Source organism: Ziziphus jujuba, chromosome 10, assembly GCF_031755915.1.
Source record: "Ziziphus jujuba cultivar Dongzao chromosome 10, ASM3175591v1".
NCBI lineage: Eukaryota > Viridiplantae > Streptophyta > Magnoliopsida > Rosales > Rhamnaceae > Ziziphus > Ziziphus jujuba.
The window spans coordinates 6,789,133-6,810,565 of NC_083388.1; the positions used below are offsets into that span (position 1 = coordinate 6,789,133).

At 30.5% G+C, this 21,433-nt stretch overlaps 3 protein-coding genes and 1 long non-coding RNA gene across 5 annotated transcripts; 2 read left to right on the plus strand and 2 right to left on the minus strand.

The window, feature by feature from the left end:
* Positions 1 to 2,848: 2,848 nt before the first annotated feature.
* On the plus strand, positions 2,849 to 5,566 carry LOC125420946 (scarecrow-like protein 3). Of its 2 annotated transcripts, XM_048468616.2 has the most exons (3): positions 2,849 to 3,213; positions 3,481 to 3,536; positions 3,723 to 5,566. In XM_048468616.2, exon 3 carries the CDS (start codon positions 3,823 to 3,825, stop codon positions 5,245 to 5,247), a length of 1,425 nt encoding a protein of 474 aa, XP_048324573.2. In that variant the 5' UTR covers positions 2,849 to 3,213; positions 3,481 to 3,536; positions 3,723 to 3,822; the 3' UTR covers positions 5,248 to 5,566. The 2 variants fall into 2 exon arrangements, with proteins under 2 accessions (XP_048324573.2, XP_048324574.2); XM_048468617.2 differs by lacking the exon at positions 3,481 to 3,536.
* Positions 5,567 to 7,895: 2,329 nt separating this feature from the next.
* Positions 7,896 to 8,755, minus strand: LOC125421144 (uncharacterized). The gene is made up of 2 exons (XM_048469053.2): positions 8,326 to 8,755; positions 7,896 to 8,167 (listed from the first exon to the last, which is right to left on the minus strand). The coding sequence occupies exons 1-2, from the start codon at positions 8,669 to 8,671 to the stop codon at positions 8,139 to 8,141; spliced, it is 375 nt and encodes a 124-aa protein (XP_048325010.2). The 5' UTR covers positions 8,672 to 8,755; the 3' UTR covers positions 7,896 to 8,138.
* A 5,881-nt stretch (positions 8,756 to 14,636) lies between these two features.
* LOC125419810 (BURP domain-containing protein 3) lies at positions 14,637 to 16,413 on the plus strand. Its single transcript, XM_048466420.2, has 3 exons — positions 14,637 to 14,796; positions 14,889 to 15,006; positions 15,470 to 16,413. Exons 1-3 carry the CDS (start codon positions 14,758 to 14,760, stop codon positions 16,249 to 16,251), a joined length of 939 nt encoding a protein of 312 aa, XP_048322377.2. The 5' UTR covers positions 14,637 to 14,757; the 3' UTR covers positions 16,252 to 16,413.
* A 3,433-nt stretch (positions 16,414 to 19,846) lies between these two features.
* LOC125421140 (uncharacterized) lies at positions 19,847 to 20,747 on the minus strand. Its single transcript, XR_009634616.1, has 2 exons — positions 20,105 to 20,747; positions 19,847 to 20,006 (listed from the first exon to the last, which is right to left on the minus strand). It is a non-coding gene; the product is annotated as an uncharacterized LOC125421140 (long non-coding RNA).
* Between the last annotated feature and the right edge of the window lie 686 nt (positions 20,748 to 21,433).

Sequence of the window (21,433 nt, forward strand, 5' to 3'; positions counted from 1 at the left end):
ATAAAATTGGCTGAGATAAGCAAAATCTGTTTTTCATTATCTATTTTTTTATTTTTTTATTTTTGGAGAACACTTTATTTACTTTTTCACTTTATTCAAAAGAGAAAGATAAAAGATATATTAATTAATAAAAGATAGAAGATGAGACAGACCATTCAATGAAAGAGTAGGAATTCATGGATGTTTTGTGAATTATGATGTAACCAGAAAAGCTAAAAAGTGAGATATGCATATAAATCTGTTTTGCTGAAAAAAAAAATAAAAATAAAAAATCAAAGATGAATCTGTTGTGGTGAAACAAACATGGTATTGTGATTTATAGTACTGATGGGTCATAAAGGTTGGTGCTTTGCTTGCATAAGAAAGAAGGTCTATAGAAAATCAAAAGCTGCACCAAAATGTACAGACTTGTCTTTGTTTTTTTTGGCTTTTTTTCCACTCTGTTATGTATTGCCCATGTTACCACTACCACTGCAACACTAGCCATCACAGTTAAGCCATGTGCTAACCCTCATTGCAACAATTTACTTAGAACACTTTCACCCAAAAAAATAAAAATAAAAATAAAAATAAAATAAATAAAATTTAGAACATGCAGCTCACCTTACCATGAAGTTACCCTATAATTATATTAGCCAAATGTATGGTTATCTAATCAACAGCATATAACTCATATATATAAAGATTTTATAGTCCAGACGATCGTATATTTTTATCGTATGAACATCTGTAAAGATGATGATTTTTTTTTTAAATAATTATGTTTGTGTGATAATAATAACAACGATTTTTTTAAAAATTATTGTTTTTGTGGACATCCGTACGATAAAAAGGTCCAAACATCCATACCATAGACGAAATATATATATATATAAGTTATACGTATATTGAGCTTGACTCATGTAAGGTGGATATGATACTTTTACTATTATGATTTTCTTTATTAATCATTGATATATTTTTAGTCATTGAAATAGTTCAATTAATCTGTATACATTATTAATATATTTTAAAATTTAAATTTTAAAGTAGTTTAAAAATTAATAAAAAAATATTGAAGATAAAACTACCAAATCAACTTTATATATATATATATATATATATACATATATGTATATGCGTGTCATTTAAAATATCATCATAATTTAATAACCTCAAAAGAAAAAAAACTAAAAAGTAGCAATTATATTTTGGGCACAATATAAAAAACTTTTTCATTTTATTTGATATCATTGCATTAATGTTTAATATAAAAATTAATGTTTAATATAAAAGAAAAAAAGTATATCTAAAACCCACAACTTCATGGATATAAATATGAAAGAATAACCTATATTTTATTTAATATGTGAAATATTCTTTGAAAATATTGAGGACTCGATGAAACCACATCCTCCTCCCCAATAAACCACATATATATATATATATATATATATAACATGTATGTATATATAGTATTTATGAGTGAGAGTTGTAAATTGATTAGGAAGGATACATAAATCCAACTTTTAAAATGGCCAAAACAAAAAGAATAGTGGATTTGTCCTTTTATTGGGAAGAAAGAAGCCATATATTTTATGATAGATGCATCATCTACCAATTGTAAAATGTGGTGATTGTGGATCCATGTCTCACACATGACGCGGACTTACCTAAACCACATTTCTATAATAAGGTTTGAATTACAATTCCAAAAATATGCACGTTTATTATGCATGTCATACTTAATGCATCAATAAGTCACGCAACAAATTTGTACCCAAAAAAGAAAAAAAAAATAAAAATTAAAGCGTAGCTGTATATGTTGGTGGATTTAGCTTCTTATTTTTATAAAAGTAAATTTTTTCATAAAATTTTATATTATGGTTGATTTTTACGATGTTGCGAAATAAATGAGAATCATCTACCTAAATAATTAGTGAGAAAAATGTTGATATCTATGAGTATCATTTGAAATTTTGAAAATGTTAACGGAAAGTGAATGTCATAAATAGGCAAGTAAATTGGATGCCATCAATGCTGACAAAAAAAAAAAAGCATTAGAGTACCCTAATGATAACAGATCCGCTAGGCCCTTTAAAAGGTTTGGGATTTCAAAAGAATGATTTTTGTAATATGATTGTAATCCTTTTATTTTATTTTATTTTATATCTTTAATTTTTGCCAATAACAGTGTGTTATCTTGTAGTTCATTGAATTTATTGCATTGCATTGATCCACCACAACAATAAATATCACATAGCCTTGTCCTTTCTAACACAAAGTCATACAAACTGACAGAAAACCAGTCACATTGACATAGTCAACGTGGCAATCCACGATTGGATGGCTCACGTGTATATAGATTACATGGCATGAATAAGCAATTACATGACTATGCATGTAGGATGTGCCAAGAAAAATTGGGCTGTGAACAATTTTTGAAAAAGAAAATTAAGAGAGAATATAAAATTACAGAAATGCCACCCAAAACTGCATAAGTGAAGATAAATGTACCATCTGTTTTTGGATGGTTCCCTAACCTCCTTGTCTCTTTGTCTTAATATTGGAAGGTAATACCAATTGTATGGTCATTGCCATGGAAAAGAAACAAAAATGGTTTTTGGCAGCACTTCAAAGAGCTTTCTTGCAATTCCCACACTTACCCCACTAGGAAACAAAACTGAGGGCATTGTTTGTCTTTGTTAGGGCATGTTTGGATTCATGTAACCTTTGGGAATATTAAAAAGTTTTAATGGCCAGCTCCTGATTCCCTATCCACCTCAGATGAAGACAAAAAAAAAAGTGGGAAGTTTATTTTAGAGAGAGAGGAAAGACAAGTTTTGGTGGAGAGAGAGAAAAATAAAAAATAAAAATGGACACTTTTGGAGAGAGAAAAACTGGCAAAAAGACACAACTTCTCACAAATTCCATATTCCACTTAGGGGTGAAGGACAACAAACAATAACGACAAAAAGGACCCCCCGCGCATTGTCGACAACGTAGCCATGAAGAAGCCCTTTAAAAGACAGAAACTTTTTATTAAGATCAATTTTTTTTTTTGTTTTTTTGTTTTTTTTTTCAGTTTTTTAAGTGAAAGAAAGAAATAGAGAGAGAAACAGAGGAAGCCCATGAACCAATGGACAGCTCTGATATTGCACCGAGTGATTGAAGAAGCTTTCTTTGGAATTTCCATGGATTTCCAGATGGGTTCTTGATTAATTGCAAAACCCAGTAAGGATTTTGGCTACTCTTTGCTTTTGTTTCCTTGTTTCAATTTTTTTTATTTTTTATTTTTTGCTTTTGTATTGTTGAGTTTGGTGTTTTCTGTTCTTCATGTGATTGGTTGGAAGGTTGTTATAATTCAACCAGCTTTTATCTATTTTGCCGTCTTATATATAAGATTCTGACGAAACATTTTGACTGTTAAGTCAATTTCTCTAGTTTGGATTACTTGTTCTCATCTTTCTTTAATTTGTGTTTCCATTTTGTAATTTGTAGGCCTCTTCCTTTTCATGGTTGACAAGATACATATGCTTAAATTTTTTACCCTCTAGGTACTATTGCTAAGGCCTAATTTGGTTTGCTCATCCTTCAAGTTTTGGTTACTTGCTGTAGATGCAAGGAGGATAATGGAAAATTCTTTTTCATTCTGCAATTTCAAGCAATTTTTTTTTTCTTTTCTTAATATGAGCGATAGAATATTCTTACTCATAAAAATCTCCTATTTTCTCGTACTGTAGAGTCTAGTCAATTCTGTGAACGATCCTGATTCCTTCTTTCCTTGACACCAATATCATCTTCCTTTGTTCCCCAATACCAAACTTGTTCTGGTTTTGTTACATGGCCCCAGTGTTTCAAGATGAAGGGTCATCATCTGTGACTTCATCTCCTCTCCAATTCTTTTCCATGATGTCGCTTTCACCTACCATAGGTTCACCATATCCATGGCTTAGGGAGCTAAAATCCGAGGAGAGGGGTTTGTATTTGATACACTTGTTGATAACTTGTGCAAATCATGTGGCTGCTGGTAACCTTGAGAATGCAAATATTGCTCTTGAGCAAATTTCCCACCTAGCCTCCCCTGACGGTGATACAATGCAGCGGATTGCTGCATATTTTACTGAGGCTCTTGCCGATCGTATCCTCAAAACTTGGCCTGGTCTTCACAAGGCTCTCAATTCAACGAGAATGTCATTGCTTTCAGAAGAAATTCTTGTTCGGAAAGTGTTTTTTGAGCTCTTTCCATTCCTGAAGGTGGCTTTTGTGCTCACGAACCAAGCTATTACTGAAGCCATGGAAGGGGAAAAGATGGTCCATATAATAGATCTTAATGTATCTGAACCTGCAAAGTGGATTGCACTTCTTCAGGTTTTGAGTGCAAGGCCTGAAGGTCCACCCCATTTGAGAATTACTGGGGTTCATCAACAGAGAGAGGTACTAGATCAAATGGCTCACAGACTAACAGAAGAAGCAGAAAAGTTGGATATCCCATTTCAGTTTAATCCCATAGTCAGCAAATTAGAAAATCTTGATGTTGAACAACTGCGTGTCAAAACTGGTGAGGCTCTAGCTATCAGCTCTGATCTTCAATTGCACTCCCTTTTGGCTTCTGATGATGAACTTCTGAGAAAGAAATCTCCTTTACCATCGAAGACCATAAATGGAACTCACTTATCTAGGGTCCTTCAAATGAATCAAAGCACATTGGGAGAGCTGCTAGAGAAAGATTTGGTTAACGGTTATAGCCCAAGTCCTGACTCAGCCTCATCATCGCCCCTATCTCTAACCACATCAGTGAAGATGGAGAGCTTTCTTAATTCCTTGTGGGGTTTAACACCAAAGATCATGGTAATAACAGAACAAGATTCTAACCATAATGGATCGTCTCTAATGGAGAGGCTATTGGAAGCTCTGTACTCGTATGCTGCACTGTTTGATTGTCTGGAATCTACTATGACAAGAACATCGGTGGAAAGATTAAAGGTGGAGAAGATGCTTTTTGGGGAGGAAATAAAGAACATCATAGCATGCGAAGGTGCTGAGAGGAAAGAAAGACATGAGAAGCTTGACAAGTGGATTCAAAGGCTTGATTCGGCTGGATTTGGAAATGTACCTCTAAGCTATTATGGTATGCTGCAGGCAAGGAGGTTGTTACAGGGTTACGGTTGTGATGGGTATAGGATCAAGGAAGAGAGTGGTAGCGTGTTGATTTGCTGGCAAGATCGGCCCTTATTTTCAATATCAGCGTGGAGGTGTAGGAAGTAAGACATGAAATACTGATTAGTGTTTGACCATTTTTCTTTTTCCTTGAAGAATTTATTCATGGTTGGTGAATACTGTTAGGAGTGACATGAAGGCCCACTTCTTACCAGAAGAAAGAAAAGAAGACAATGGTGGCTTCCTTCTCCTAGTCCTATCTATTATGCATTTGTTTAATTTTTCTCATCTTATATCAACAATACTGACATTTTTATGTGTGTATGTACATGTTCATGCTTTTGAGTTCTTGTGTTTTGAACATTCCGTATCTAATAGAATGTGATACTCCACCGTTGGTGTGTGCGCTTATAAGCTTATGTTTTCAGATTCTCCTTCCCTCTCTTTACAATTTGTTTTCTTCTATTATATGTGTGTATGTTGTGTAATTATAATGCCTTTGAATACTAGTGGCAGATATTGTTTTCAGACCTACCAAATTTTGTATGCCTTTGGCATGGCAGTAGTCTTGATTTCTTACTTGGTTCTGCAATTTTTGTGGGGCTTGAATTTATATTCTTTTAGATTTCCAAGTCCTTAGGACCACGCAGATTTCACAGTTCTTGGTCCAGACTCCTGCCTAGCCCTTGCATATAAAAAATGCACTATGAATTAGCTTTGAACAAGTAATTCTGCAAAACCATTTGTTTCAAGAGGATGCTAGGATTTTTCCTACTTCTTCTGAGACTGTTTTGCAATTGACATTCTCATTTGTAATTGTTAACTCTCTTTGAAGATTACCAACCCACATACTATATCCTTGAGCTTCTAGGGACAATTTTTTGGGGGTTCATTTGCTTGAAAAGTACCGTTTAGCTCTATACCTATGGGAAAGTAGAAAAATTAATTTTGAGAGCTCTATAGTTTCTTTTGTTCATTGAGCTGCTGTGTTGCTGTCACCGTTTTATCTGCGACGCAGATTAGTTAGGAAAAAAAGAAAAAATGTTTTTGAAATTCCAGACACTGTGATTTGTTTAAAAATAAAAATCCAAAGTTCTAAATTTTGCGAGTACCATCAGCTTCCTGTTTAATTCTGCAGGCTATTTTCTTGTGGCTAAATCGGAGATGGAAAGCAATATTTAGCAGTACAGAAGGAATTTAATATAACATAATAACATACTTATCATATATGTCACCATGAATTTGATGCTTCTTTGATGAGGGGAAAAAAAAAAAAAAGAAAAAAAAAAGAAAATGAAACAGACATGGAAAACGGTTACAACATTTGCTCAGCCTCCTATGTGCCCACAATGCTACAACCCTATTATGCATTCAGAAAAATAATAGATTTAAATGAAATCAACATTCTGAAATCGATAAGGGAAAATCTAAATTCACATTACTAAAGAACATTTTATATTAACTAAACAATTACAAGAAACTAACTTGTACCCAGAAAATGAAATTACAAGGGTTTTAAAAAAAAAAACACGTTTAAGTCCACTTTCTATAGAACTCTAAATATCAAGCCTAGTGATAGAGAGAGAGAGAGAGAGAGAGAGAGAGAGCGAGAGGAGGTGGGGAGTGGGGGTAAAAGTGGAAAGAATCTCAGGAGAGAGAGAGAGAGAGGAGGTGGGGAGTGGGGGTAAAAGTGGAAAGAATCTCAGCAACCAAACAAGTTTTCCATGTAAATTATATAGAAATGAAATGGTGGGGAAGGAGGGATGAAAATTTTGTAATGTTAGTTTCACGAAGTATTATAGGGGTTAAGTGGGTCACCACCACCACAATAGGCGGCCACATAGACCAAACAACTTGTCCAGGGGCAATGCTAACAATATCCTTGCAAACGCAGGACATGCCAATTGCCTTAATGGCTTGGCAATTGTGTCCTCTTGTTGTTTTCTATGGATGGTTGGCATCCAAATAACACTGCTGTGCCCATCAATCAGCTGGCAGTCCTCCACAGCTCCCATGTACTTCAACCCCATAAGAGTTAAAAAACTTGGATGCTTGCTGCTGCTCATCAACAACCTTGTCATGGTCAAGCAAGGATTCATTGGCATTTCCAATTCATTTCAATGTCTGAATGGCAATTCAAATAGCACCCTCTGAAAAGTTGTCCCTAACATTGTAGCATTTTATCAACTTATTATCAATTCGACATTGTACCTAAATCGTATTCATTTTAATTTCTTTTAACGGTGCAATATAATTAGAAATTAAATCGTATGGTATACTTATTTTTATATGGTTTGAGTCTTAGAAGACTGTGTGTGCGGATAGGGGGTCTCCATCGAGGAAAATTTAGAATATGCTTGGCCCAGTCTTTGATTCTTTATACAAGGAGTTTTGTATGTATTAAACAGTAAAATAAACCTTCTTTTTATTTTTATTTTTTAATTTTGTTTCTTATTAAATGAAAAGTGAGAAATGATCTTCGTAATACCTTGTAGCTGTGGAAAAAATCCGTTCATGTTAGAATAAAATTTACAGGTTTAATTATTTCGTTAATCAGGATATAAACTTATTTACCTTTTTTTTTTTTTTTTGTCCGTTTAGTATTTGATATTAATTGCTATGGAGAATATCCTCTAATAGTTTTTTTTATAAAATTTGTTTGTCTATATTTTTTAGCTTACAAAATACAGAAACACCAACGTCAGAGAGTACAAAAATTTTCAATCTTCACTCATTGATTTTGACATTTTGCAGAGTATGAAAGTACATATAAGCCAAAATTAATTATCAAGGTTATGACCAAATCGAATAGTTTCCAACTCATAAGTTACTCAGTACTCAGTGCTTGCCAATTAATACTTAAATGTTGACCAAAAAAATTAGTACCAAAAGAAAACAACAAATTAAATTAATCCTCAAACATATGACTAGAGGATTTTCCATAACAAATAAGGATTCAAACAATAACCATTTCCACGTCCACCACTTCTTTCTCTTCTCTAATTCTTGTTCTGATGGACAGTATAACCTGTACATGCAATTACATTTAAGCGTTACAACTTTTATCATATTTTTGCACTGTTTGGTAGAATAATTTTAATTACATAGTTCTAACTTCTAAGATTAAAAAAATAATAACAATAATAGAACAACATATTATCATTTATATGGTGATTAATGACTTACTTCCACATTTTGTTCCGGATTTAATCTTCTTGCCACAAGATCGTGCTACATAGACCACCTTTTCCATGTCGACTATTTGTTCGATATCTTTGGTAACAAAGTTGCACACACATCGAACATCCACCGCCTTCACCGCCTTGCAACAAGACCCTAATGGCTTCACCTTCGGTCCCGTTTTCATGACGTAGTTGGAGCACTGTGAAACAAGATTACCTAAAACACTCTTGTCTTTGCAATTTTGTGCCATGACTTGGTTGCTGCCGCTGGAGACCAATAATGCAGCAACTAGCAACATAGCCAGGCCCAAGCAACGAACACTACCATGAGTGATAGTTGAAATTGCCATTCCTAATATATTTGGTGCTCTCTAATTTACTTCTTTAGAGATAGAAACTGTATCCTATAATTATGTAATGTTTGGGACACACACACACACACACACACACACACACACACACGTATATATATATATATATATATGTAGAGAGAGAGAGAGAGAGAGAGAGAGAGTAGAGAATATTAATTAATATGTGAAGTCACGGATATTTTGACCTATAGTAATATTATTCCATCCATGTGCATCAAAGGGTATTGGAAAATAAAACTAGTTATTTCTTTATAGATAGAAACTTTATCCTATAATTATGTAATGTTTGGGGGACACACACACACATATATATATATATATATATATATAGAGAGAGAGAGAGAGAGAGAGAGAGAGTAGAGAATATGAATTACTATGTGAAGTCACGGATATTTTGACCTTTAGTAATATTATTCCATCCATGTGCATCAAAGGGTGATTGGAAAATAAAAGTACTAGTTAAAATCAAAAAGACAAATGATGGTTTGGGCTATGTATATAACTATGATATATTGAAAAACTTACAAATAAGGATTGTGAGACACAACCATTTATAATTATTAGAACATATAGAATATGCAAATCTATTGGCGATAGATATTGTCTCTTATATTCATTTTCTATAAATGCCTTAGTATATCAAAACTAATATATAAGTTTGATATAATAAAAGACTTGGTGAGAAATTGGAAATATAGTTATTAACAGTCATCAAATCATACAGAACATAAAAATCTAATAGGTGTAGATATTATCTTTTATAATCATTTTTCATTAATTCATATGCTTTTTTGCTCCAGGAAAGGTCCTTTGAGTCCATTCTCTCACTCTACCTAAAGAGACAATTAATGATACTTGATGTTTGGGTGCATCTCATGCATCCCTTCCCTCGTTAATAATTCTAATTTGGATCACTATAGTTAGTTTCAAATAAAAATCATATTATTTTATTAAACTAAAACACATTTTTGATAATTATTAGATTGCAATAAGCACTAAGATTTAAAATAAAAAAAAATTCAAATATATATTCAGTTATATACTAAAATCCTATTCAGAAAAAATAAAACTGATTAAAATTTAATGATTAATAAATATAATTTTAAATATTAATATTTAATTAAAAAATAAAAAATTTATATTAATCTTTATATTAAAAATCTAATTTAAATATGGCTCTCTCTCTCTCTCTCTCTCTCTCTCTCTCTCTCTCTCTCTCTCTCTCTCTCTCTCTCTCTGTGCGTGTGTGTGTATATATCTGTGTCTGTGTGTGTGTGTGTAGATGGCCTTTTTTGTTAAATACGTATAGATGCCGTTGTTTATGGTGAAGACAAAATATTACATGTCAGCATCACATGGACATGCCCCTCCATGTCACATGGAAATTGTCCTGACCAATGTCTTGGTGGGAAAAAGAACAAAATCACTCATCAGTACGTCGAATTCTGTCAAGAAAGGTCCAAATATGTCTCATAGACGTACCATTTTTTTTTTTTTAATCCATTTCGGAGATCAAATATATGTACTCCTTAAACCTCTTTTTTTTTTTTTTTGGTGGGGTGGGGGTGAGATTGGGGGAAAGTGGTGTCAGAGAGTTAGAGAGAATCAACTTCAAAATTCAACTAAATATTATGTGTTTCATGTATACAAATTAAGTTCTCTAATGAAGAATTCTGTGTCTACGATGAAGTTTGTGTCTGCACAAAATTTACTTATTTTATATAACTACAAGTTTGGAGGAATATTCACAGAATCAAATGTAATATATATATATATATATATATATGGTCTTTTTATTTGCAGATACAAAATATTATTATCGATGATAATAATAATTTTTATGTCTTATATATATTTACAGGTTTTTTATGGATGTCAATATCATAGAATTCTTATATAGTTATATATATATATATATATATATATATATTTTGGATGAAAACTAATGTAATAATTTAGTAGTCAAGCTGAAGTCACATGGCGAGAGCCAGTTCAAAGATGGTTAGGGCTTGTCTATGACTAAACGCTTGATGAAATTTTTATCATAAAAAAAGAAAAAAAATGCTTGATGAAACTGGATCATGTTATGGTTGATCCAGATATGGTCCCAGAAGTATTACTTTCTCATGACAGGTTCTAAATAGGATTAGTTAAAAATTTTCACAGATAAAAAATAGTTACAGCTAGCCAGCTAACAGAAGAAAAGTTTATGAAAACGTTAAATTGTTTAATAAAACAAAATTATGGAGGTGTGACTCGTGTATTCCATTGAAAGAAGAGGATATGTGGGGTGTAATTTTTACATTATTTTTAAACGCTAATTCTCACTTTGCATTTCTCTTCTATGTAACCCTCTATCTTTCTTCCTATTTTCATTGGAAACGAAAAATCCACCCCTATTAACCGTTTTATTTTTATTTTATTTTTTTTGTTTGGAACAGCAGTCTATATACTCTTGCATTTCTTTTTCCACATTTCTTTCTCAAGAAATAATTTTACAGCTAATTTTAACAAATGTCTGATCTATTTTCATTTTCCCATTTCCATGTGTATTTGAAGTAATATATTCTCAAGCATTTCATAGTTTAGGAATGTGAGTTTCTAAATTTCAATATATCAGCTTGCTGAAAATGAAAAAGATTACGAAAGAAAAAAAAGACGAATAAAATTAACTTGGCTAAATATCAATCATGGAGCTATAGTTAATCATTAATTTTCTTTCAACTTTAAAGTAGTAAAGTAGCAACTAGCAAGTAAAAACTAGACATAAATAAGAATCTTTCTTCTTGTCGTGCGAAAGCAAGATAATTTCATGACGTTTTTCTACCCTTTTCCCGGAAAATAATAATACGTCCTTGGATTGGAGGGGCGGCTTGAGAGAAAGTGCATCTATAGGAAAAATATTAATCAAATATATTCAAAATGATCCGAATCTTTTGACTAATCTTCTATTTCATTTCACACGCCACTTTATTTATAAAAATTAGAAAAGCAATAAACTAAATAAAGTGAAAATAAATAATTACTTTTAAAATGGTATGAAATTTTGTAATCAGCGCCAATGAAAATAGAAAATGAAAAAATATTAACATGAATCTAAATTTTGAATTTTTTTTTTTTTCCTCTTTATCTATGTCCACTATAAATATGATATAACCTTCATTTAAACACATTAACAAAAACTAAAATAAACCAAGTGAATATAGTATAACTGTTTTTAAAGATAAAGTAAAAAATTTCTATCACTAGTAAAATAGAAGTGGAAATAGAAAAGTAAAGACAAAATATCTTTATCTATAATGCTTCACTAAGACTATGAGCATCTTCAATAAGAATGTCAATTTGTGAAAATTAACAAACCATATAAACAAATATAGGCATTGTTTTTGAACAAATTGTTTTTTAATTAAATATTTACAATGATTGTTAAGCTAATATGGTCCTACAAATTACCAAGGTGCATGCATACTTTTTGGAGGCTCTATAGACATTCTAAATTATCCTTGTAACATTTCTATTAAAAAGTCATTTATTTTTTCCTAAAAAGAAAAAAATTATAATATATGTAATTAACTAATAGCTTTTTGGCATAATTATGTTGCATTCATGTCACCTAGATTTCAACATTGTTATTTTTTATGTCACACAAATAATAATTCATATTCAACATTAATTGGAGATGCTCTAAGCCAATTGGGTTTACACAATGTTATAATCTACACTATTTATTTAATAATTGTTTTTGTAATCAATTCAATTTGATTATTTTTGGCTGAACAGTTGTTAAAAATTCGGTCTTATTTGATTTTTACCAAAAGATACCTTAAAATTTCAATTGGATAAAAATGAAGGATATTCTTATAAATAAACTATATTCTATAAATAAAAGCCCAAAGTACAAAACCTTGAAGCAAAAGTAGTAAAATACAAAGAATTGTCCTTTTAAATATCTTTCTCTTTTCAAGTTTTTGAAAACTTTTTGGTTTGTTTGGTGCATTAGAAAGAAAGTGAAGTCTTTTAGAATATTTCCAATAATTTTATCTATTGCTAAATTAGTTTTGCCAAGATAACCATTTAAGAAAAACATTTTCAATATATTTATCTAAACACTTTATTGATGTGTAAAAAAAAAAAAAAAATATACCATCATGATAATTCTCTATTTTTTAAAATCCATTATAAAGTTTTTTTAAAAATATATTTTTTTTTCAAAAAGTTATTTAAAAACAAAAATTGATAGAATGTATATAATTAATTAATTAATTAATAATATATACAATTGGAAAGCAAATTAAAAATTAACTTATATTCATATAATCTAATTTAAATTTAAATAATATTAACTTCTATATTGGCATATAGACAAGAACCACATTAATAATTATACTTTTGGTTTTGTCTGCCATTTTTTTCCATATGGATAGATGCTAGTGCATCCATCTTTTGCATTATTGAGGTTAGGTGAATTTGTATCAGAATATGTGCTCTTGTAATTTGTCGTGACATTTTATGTCGGACGTCTCAGAGGGGTACATTTACTATTTCTCAATTATTTTTTGTATAATTTCATCAAAAACAACATTTCATTTACAATTCCAAGTCTTTCTCACTCTTTATTTTCAAAAAAAAGTCCCTCTCACTTTTACCAAAGAAAACAAAATCTCTCTCACTCTTGTTGATCAAGGAAAATCTCTCTCGCTCTCACCTTCATAACGACAACTTTTTTTTTTTTTTTTTTTGTTTTTTTGAGTGGTCATCACGACGACTATAATAATAAAGGAACTCATGCAATAAATTGACAAAATGAAAAACGTGAAATTCTTTTTCTTGATTTATCTGGACTATAATAAAGAAAAGATCCAAAATATAGAAAACATTGAATATGAAAATGTAGAAATATCTTTGATTCTTCTCCTATTATACAGATAACGAGAGGGTTGGAAGACTTAAAATCTAAGGTTATTTTCATACTTTTAATTTTTCAATTCATCAATTTAGATAATTGATTTTTAAATTTATTACAATTTCGACCTTTTTAATTTTGTTTGATTGGGCCTTTCATAATTAATTATATTAAATTTTGAAATATTGGGCCTTTCATAATTAATTATATTAAATTTTGAAATAAAAAAATACTAAAAAGTGCAAAATTTTAAAATTAATTTGAGAAATTTACACTTTAGATTTTTGTGGTTTGAATTTTGATACCATTTAGTACCAGTCTAGTTACACATACCAACTTTTTTTTTTTGTTCAAAAAAAATAAAATAAAGGGTACTAAAAATTAAAGTATTAAAAATAATTTTAATATTTTACATTTTAATATTTTTTTAGTTTAAATTTGATATAATTTAATACCAATTCATGTAAGATGATAGTTAAACTTTATAATTAAAAGTTAACAAAGAATATTGAATTACTAATAATCCTAAAAGTTTAATTGATGGAAGATCAATTTTCATTTGATTTTTATTTTTCTCTAATATTCATTTCAAATGTAAGTTCACCTTTTTTGGACTTATCTGGATTTTTATATGTATTTTTTAATTTATTATTTATTTTGAATGTAGTTGTTCGGTTTTAAATTGAAAACCTTACATCTTTTGATCCCGCATAAGAACAAAAGTATGGTCAAGGAAAATAAAACTGTTCTCAATTATTATTCTCAATTATTCACTTTGAAAAAACATGATATATACACGATAGTAGCTTCATCTCTATATCACAACATAGTTATCAATAGTAGCTACAGTTATCAATAGTAGCTAAATAATTGTTATAGCTAAGCAAGCAAGATACAGTAGTTATCTATTATTTGATGGGACTCTTATTTAAAATACTATTTTGGGACAGGTTGGCTATCATATCCAAATGGCAATAAATTTAAAAACCAAAGGCCTAAATTATAGAATTGAAAATTTAAGAACCTAAATTCTAAAACCATAAAATTTGGGAGTGTAAAAATGCAATTATCCCTAAAATTTATATATAAGTAGCTCTTCCAACGCCTACTTCTCCAAGCTTTTATATTAATTTTCTTACAAGGCTTTGATCTTATAGCTTTAATGGAGTTGTATCGTTGCCTTTCCATCCTCTGCTGTCTGGTACAATACAACTTTAAATATTATATTTGCAAATAAAAAGCTAATTAATTTGTTTACTTACTTTTTTCACTGCTTAATTTTGTCGATGGCAGCTTGCAATTCTCAGAAGCAATGCTTTCAAGGATGATAAATGGCAGTTATCTAATTACTGGCACTCCGCTTTGCCACATACCAAGTTGCCAAAATCTCTGCAGAATACTTTACAGCTCGGTTAGTAATTCATATATACAAAATTTTCCTATGGTGGGGGACAACCGAACCGATCACACACGATCAATGATGATCGGATGATGATTAGATGGTTATTATCCACTATAATAGATGTACATACATATATGTACATATATGCATATACACACACATCCTATTGCAAATAATTTATTGATTGTATTGCCAAAATTATATGTAATTGAACATTAGGTTTATATATATGGAACCACGGTGTTGCACTTTAATTAATTTGAGTAACAAATACATGTTTAATTACTATATATAATATGAGATAAGATTGAGTTTCAATATTGATGGATGTGCTTTGAGAATTTCAATATTGTTCTTCTGCACAGAAAATTGTAGCACTTTCTTTCTATCTTTTTTTTTTTTTTTTTTTTTCCTTTTTTCTAACAGTTCAATTTTTTCTCCATTTTTTTATGCCAATATTCCAATCTGAAAGATGAAGAGCCAATTTTCAACAGTATCAATGTCAAAACAATACTTCAACGATCTGCCGTGCCAACATTAGGCAATGATGATAACTACGCTAAAGCTGCTTCAGAGAAAGTCCAACTAATTGAGCCTGATGTGACTATGTTCTTCCTGCAAAATGATCTACATTCCGGGAAGAAAATGAAGCTCCACTTTCCAAAATCCACAAACCAGGCTAAATTCTTGCCCCGCAAGGTATCTGAATCCATACCCTTTTCGACCACAAAGTTGCCAGAAATTCTAAACCGCTTTGGGATTCAACCAAAATCAGTAGAAGCAGAAACACTTCGACAAACCATCGAAGAATGCGAGCAAGCAGGCATCGAAGGCGAAGACAAGTACTGCGCAACATCATTGGAAGCCATGGTCGAATTCAGTGTGTCTAAGCTTGGAAACAAGAACATCAATGTGTTGTCCATAGAGTCGGATAAGGGAATTAGCAAACAGGTTTATAGCATAGTTGACAAGGGAGTGAAAAAGATAGGAGATAGATCGGTTATTTGCCATAAACAGAAGTATGCTTATGCTGTGTTTTATTGCCATGAAATAAAGGCAACAAAAACTTACACGGTGTCAATGGTGGGAAATGATGGGACAAAAGCTAAAGCAGTAGCTGTTTGCCATACCGATACACGTACTTGGAACCATGATAATTTTGCTTTTCAGCTGCTCAAAATTAAGCCAGGGACTGTCCCTATTTGCCATTTCCTTAATAGTGATACTCTTGTTTGGGTCCAAACTAGCAATTAGTTTGTATATGCTCAAAGACTCAACATTTGGTATGCGTGCTTTTTTTTTGTTTTTTTGGGGGGGGTTGTTGGTTTGGGTGGCCGTGATGTATTTGTAGTTTGAAGGTGTGGCAGGTATTTCCAATAAGAAAATTGGAAAAAAGCTATAGAAAAAAAAAAAGAAGGTGTGGAAGATATTTTTGTAGTATATTATATTATCAATCTGCATATGTACATTAGGTGTATGGTTCAACCTATGTTGCTTTCTCTCCAAAAAATTTTAAAATAAAAATCTATGCTTAAGACTTTGATATGTTGTAGCTAATTAATTAAACTACATATATATATATATATATATACGTATGTATGTGGGCGAAAATTGTCATAAATTCTTCAAGGGAAAGTTGGCAAATAGAAACAATCCCTAGACATCCAATTCCTCAATGAATCATGATTAGGAAAAAACGATGATTTTTTTTTTTTTATATTATTATTATAAAGGATGACTGGTCTTATTCATAAACCATAGTTTATAAAGATCCTATAATATTGGGCTTAACCTCCCCCTCTCAAGCATCCCTTCCTAGTGCATTTGGAACCGTATAACCTGAAAAACAAACATTAGATAAATAAGAATATACATTTTTCTATATATAGAAATAGTAATATTTTAAGATTAAAAAAATAAATAACTATGGAACGGTATAAGTATAATATCATGTACATACATTAAGATATATCATTATTTTTTTTATATAAAATTAAATATTACATGTTTGTTTGAATATATACATATATACGAATATATTCTAATCTATATAGCTGTGAAGATATATATATATATATATATATATACGAAAACGAAATAAAAATATAATGGGCCAGATTGCAAAAATCTCACTTCCACATTAGAGGCTCCTTTGGGGACGTCCAGCCCACAACTTCTGCCCACGAATACCGCCTTGTCCATGCTAATTAGCTTTTCGATTTCCTTTGTGACCAAATTACAAACACATGGTATGTCCAAGCTCTTCTCCACCGTGCAACACCTCTCCGATGGCAGCGTCTGCGGTCCAGATTTTGACACGTATTTCCCACAGTGTGCTATCAGACTGGGAATTCTTGCTTCGCATTGAGCTCGGACACCGGAGTTACCCAAGACTAACATTCCAGCCATCAAGGAAACCGTAAAGCACAAGCCACGACCTCCGGCTACCACCATTTGAAGTAGTTCACAAATACTTTGCTAAACCCTCAAAAAAAGTATAGAAATTTTTGTTTGCTGTATTTTTTAATTTAGATTGTTGCGTTACATATATATAATGGAATTCGTTGAGGTTCATCATCATCATTAATATTATTATTATTAACAAAGGTGGAGGTTCATTCATAGTGGTAACAATTGCATGGTATTTTCCTTATTATCATTGAAGAAATTAAAGTGGAATGTAATTTAAGAAAAACTTTTTTATGCAACCCTTTTATGGGTGACCATAGATTGGATTAGAATATTGGATAAGATGAGTTAGTCTCTTATTTTCTTTTTTGTATGAGAACGGTTAGGAAAATTGAATGAGGAATAATTAACATAAATGTGAATTAAATTGAAAAGGAAATAATCTTCATTATTTGGTTGGAAAGGTATATAAGTGGCACATTTGTCAAGCAATTAATTGAAAAAAAAAAAAAAACAAACAAAGAAACCCAAAATTATTTGTTAATTGAGTAAAGAATTTCAATTAAAAGGGATTTTTACTTAACCGTTTAATTTTGATAAGAGTTATATAGCTGAGCCATAATATTACTTGGAAGGTGCCAAAGGTGTGGGGATATATAAAGGCCTCTTTAATCGCTCACTATAAGTTTCCACGATGAATTTGACCAAATAATAAATGTCTCCAATTTTTTATCAAATTTAAATATAAGGGAATCTAAAGCATAAATATGTACGGTTCACTTATTTTCTTTTTTTTATCCATACTGGAGGTGAGAGACCTTAAATTCATATCATTATTTGAAGACATGATAACTTTACTATTAAATTGTTTAATAAGGATGCATATGGTTTAAATTTAATTTTGCTATTTTCCTTGTATATATATTTGTCGTTTCATAGTATAATTTTAATATATATATATATATAAAGAGTTAGCATATAAAAACGCAAAGCAAACATTTTTATTTTTATTTTTTTTTCTTTTTGCTTAAAACACTTTTAACTGTTTTTCTTTTCTTTTTTTTTAAATATAAAATATTTTTATAACAAGTGGCCCAACTCACAAAAATGTAGGCGAGAAAAGTTTATCAATTGGATCAATTTTAGCTGTCACAGAAACACTTCTAACCGTTAAGGAGAATTTGGCCCAATGTCCCCATAGGGAATGTCCCCATAGGGAATGAGGTTCACAATTTTTATTCCTTTATTTGTTTTTTTTTTTTTCTATCATTTAATATCTATTTTAACTTTGAAACAATAAAAAATGATTTGGATATCCTTTTATGTTTTACACAAACAAAGAACAAAAATATACTTTTTTAAAAAAGAAAACAAAGTACATGAAGTAATTGTTTTTACAAGAATACACAAAAATACAAAAAAACAAATCTTTCCATGGAAAAGCCAAAGGAAGCTTCATCTCGGCACCCAAAAAAAATACAAAGAAAAAACAAAAAAACAAAACTTCATCTCATCGCAGCACCTTTGAACGGCTATCTCCAAGGTAATTGTTTTAATATTTTTGTTTATTTGTTGCCGTGGACCGGTGTGGGTTTATTTTTATGTGGATTTTTTTCCTTGCCGTGATCGGTGTGGATTTGTTTTTGTGTTTATTTGTTGCCTTGCTATGGACCTGTGTGAATTTTTTTTTTTTTTTGTTTATTTGTTGCCTTATCGTTAAATACTTACAAATTTAGTACAATGTGAGACATTGAAACTTGTGATTTATGTTTAAAACCGGCTAAAAATGTAGAATTTTTAGCTCTTTCAAACATCCAAAAGAACAACTGTGATTGGGCTGAGAAACACTTTCAATCTTTTATTATTTTATAGTTCATGTATGTAGTTTTGTTCGGGACATTTTTCCAACAAAAAACTGTTGATTTATTCCAAAAATAAAATGTTAATCTGCTTTTTTTTTTTTATTGAAGAAAAAATGTGAATGTTTTATGTGTTAGATGGAAAATGTGATACCTAAATTAATGTTCTAATTCTCCTAAATTAATCTTTTAATTCTAAAAATATAATTGAACAAGTAACAACAAAGTAAAAACTACGTTTCCACCAGATCAATACCATCCCATATAATGATTATGGCTTTTGCTTTACTTTTGTTTTAGTATGTCTTGTATACATATGATAGGTGGACACATAAATATTGTATATATTAAATGATATTTTACAATATATATATATATATATATATAAAAAGTTATTTCAATTAATCATATCGAAATAACCTGACATTGATCTGATTAATAATCTGTTGAATAAAAGTAACACTCTATTTAGCAAGTTTATTTTTAGGTTTCCGGGTTGAATCCATCTATTGCCACTCCTAAATCTAGCTATTTACTGTAAATAGATAAATTTATCAAAATAAAATGAGCACATCTTCATTAAAAGAAAAAAAAAATGTTTTTATTTTATTTTATTTCATTAGTAAGGATCATTGGCTACATGAAGTCTCATTCATAAACCATAATGCACGAAAATCCTAATAACGGCTCAAAACTCCCATTCTCATGCATTCCTTCCATGTGCATCTGGAACCGTATAACCTGAAATCAAGACGAATATTAAATAAATAATTACGTGTATATATATATATATGTTGTTGAAAAAGAAATTAAAATATGAAAGGATTTGGAAATCTCACTTCCACATTTGAATCCTTTGTCTATTTCAGCCCACAACTTCTGGCAACAAAGACCACCTTCTCCATGCTAACCAACTGTTCGACTTCCTTTGTGACCATTTTACAAACACATGGTATGTCCACGTCCTTCACAACCGAGCAACAACCCGCCGACGGTGGAATATTTGGACCGGTTTTCGACACGTATTGCTGACATTCTGCTATCAGACTTGGGATGCTTGCTTCGCATTGAGCCCGAACACCTGAGTTACCCAATGCCAGAATTCCGGCCATTAATAAAACAGCAAAGCTCAAGCAACGAACACCGACGACCACCATTGAAGTAGTTCACAATAATACTGCGTTAGACCCTTTAGAAGAAATAGAATATTGGGTTGTAGTTGGAATTTGGATTGCTGGCCTCCATATATATATTTATATATTTATATAGTGGAATTGGTGGAGGTTTCATTAGTGGTAATAAATGCATGGTTTTCCTTCTTGGCACCGAAGGCAATTGAAAGAGGGTACTTATTAATTGTGTTCCAGATTAGATCCATAAATTGGCTATATGGGTCAATCTTTCTTTCTTTTTTCCTTTTTCTTTTTCTTTTTATTTTTTATTTTTTCATTAATTGGTATTGGGGAACATGAGGAAGATCTCTTTCACGGATGGACGTTTATTAAATATTTTTGTATTCTTGAATAAGTCAAGTAATTGTTTCAAAAAAAGCAAAAAAAAGAATAAGTCAAGTTATTAAAAGGAAAAAAAGAAAATCAAAATTATTTGTCTAGTGAGAAAACAATATCATAATTATAGTGATTTCTTGCTTTGTATTTAATTTTGATAGGATTTAAGGATAAACCATAATTATTACTCGATGGAAAGAACACAAGGGTGAGGAGATAAAAATCCGCTTTTATTGTTCACTAGATGTTTCCACTATAAATTTTGACCAAATAATAAATGCTTCTTGATGCTATGTATTTTACATTAAATGTCTTTTTGGTGCCTTTTTTTAGTTGGTCATTAATTGACAATTTTATAATATATAATTCATTTTTGAGCTTATCAATATTATATATAGAGAGAGTAATAAATTAATTAAGAGTATTTTTTTATAAAAAAATATAAAAAATATCTTTTATATAATAAAGAATATTTTTAAACATAAAAAGTGGAACTGTTAAAACATATCCAACAATATTTTTTATCACATTTTCTATTTTTATCTTTTCAATAGACATTTATTGTTATATTTATTTTTTTATATTTTTTTAACAATAAATATTTTTAAAATATATTAATATAATATATGATATTGAAATTCGATAAGTATTAAATAATAT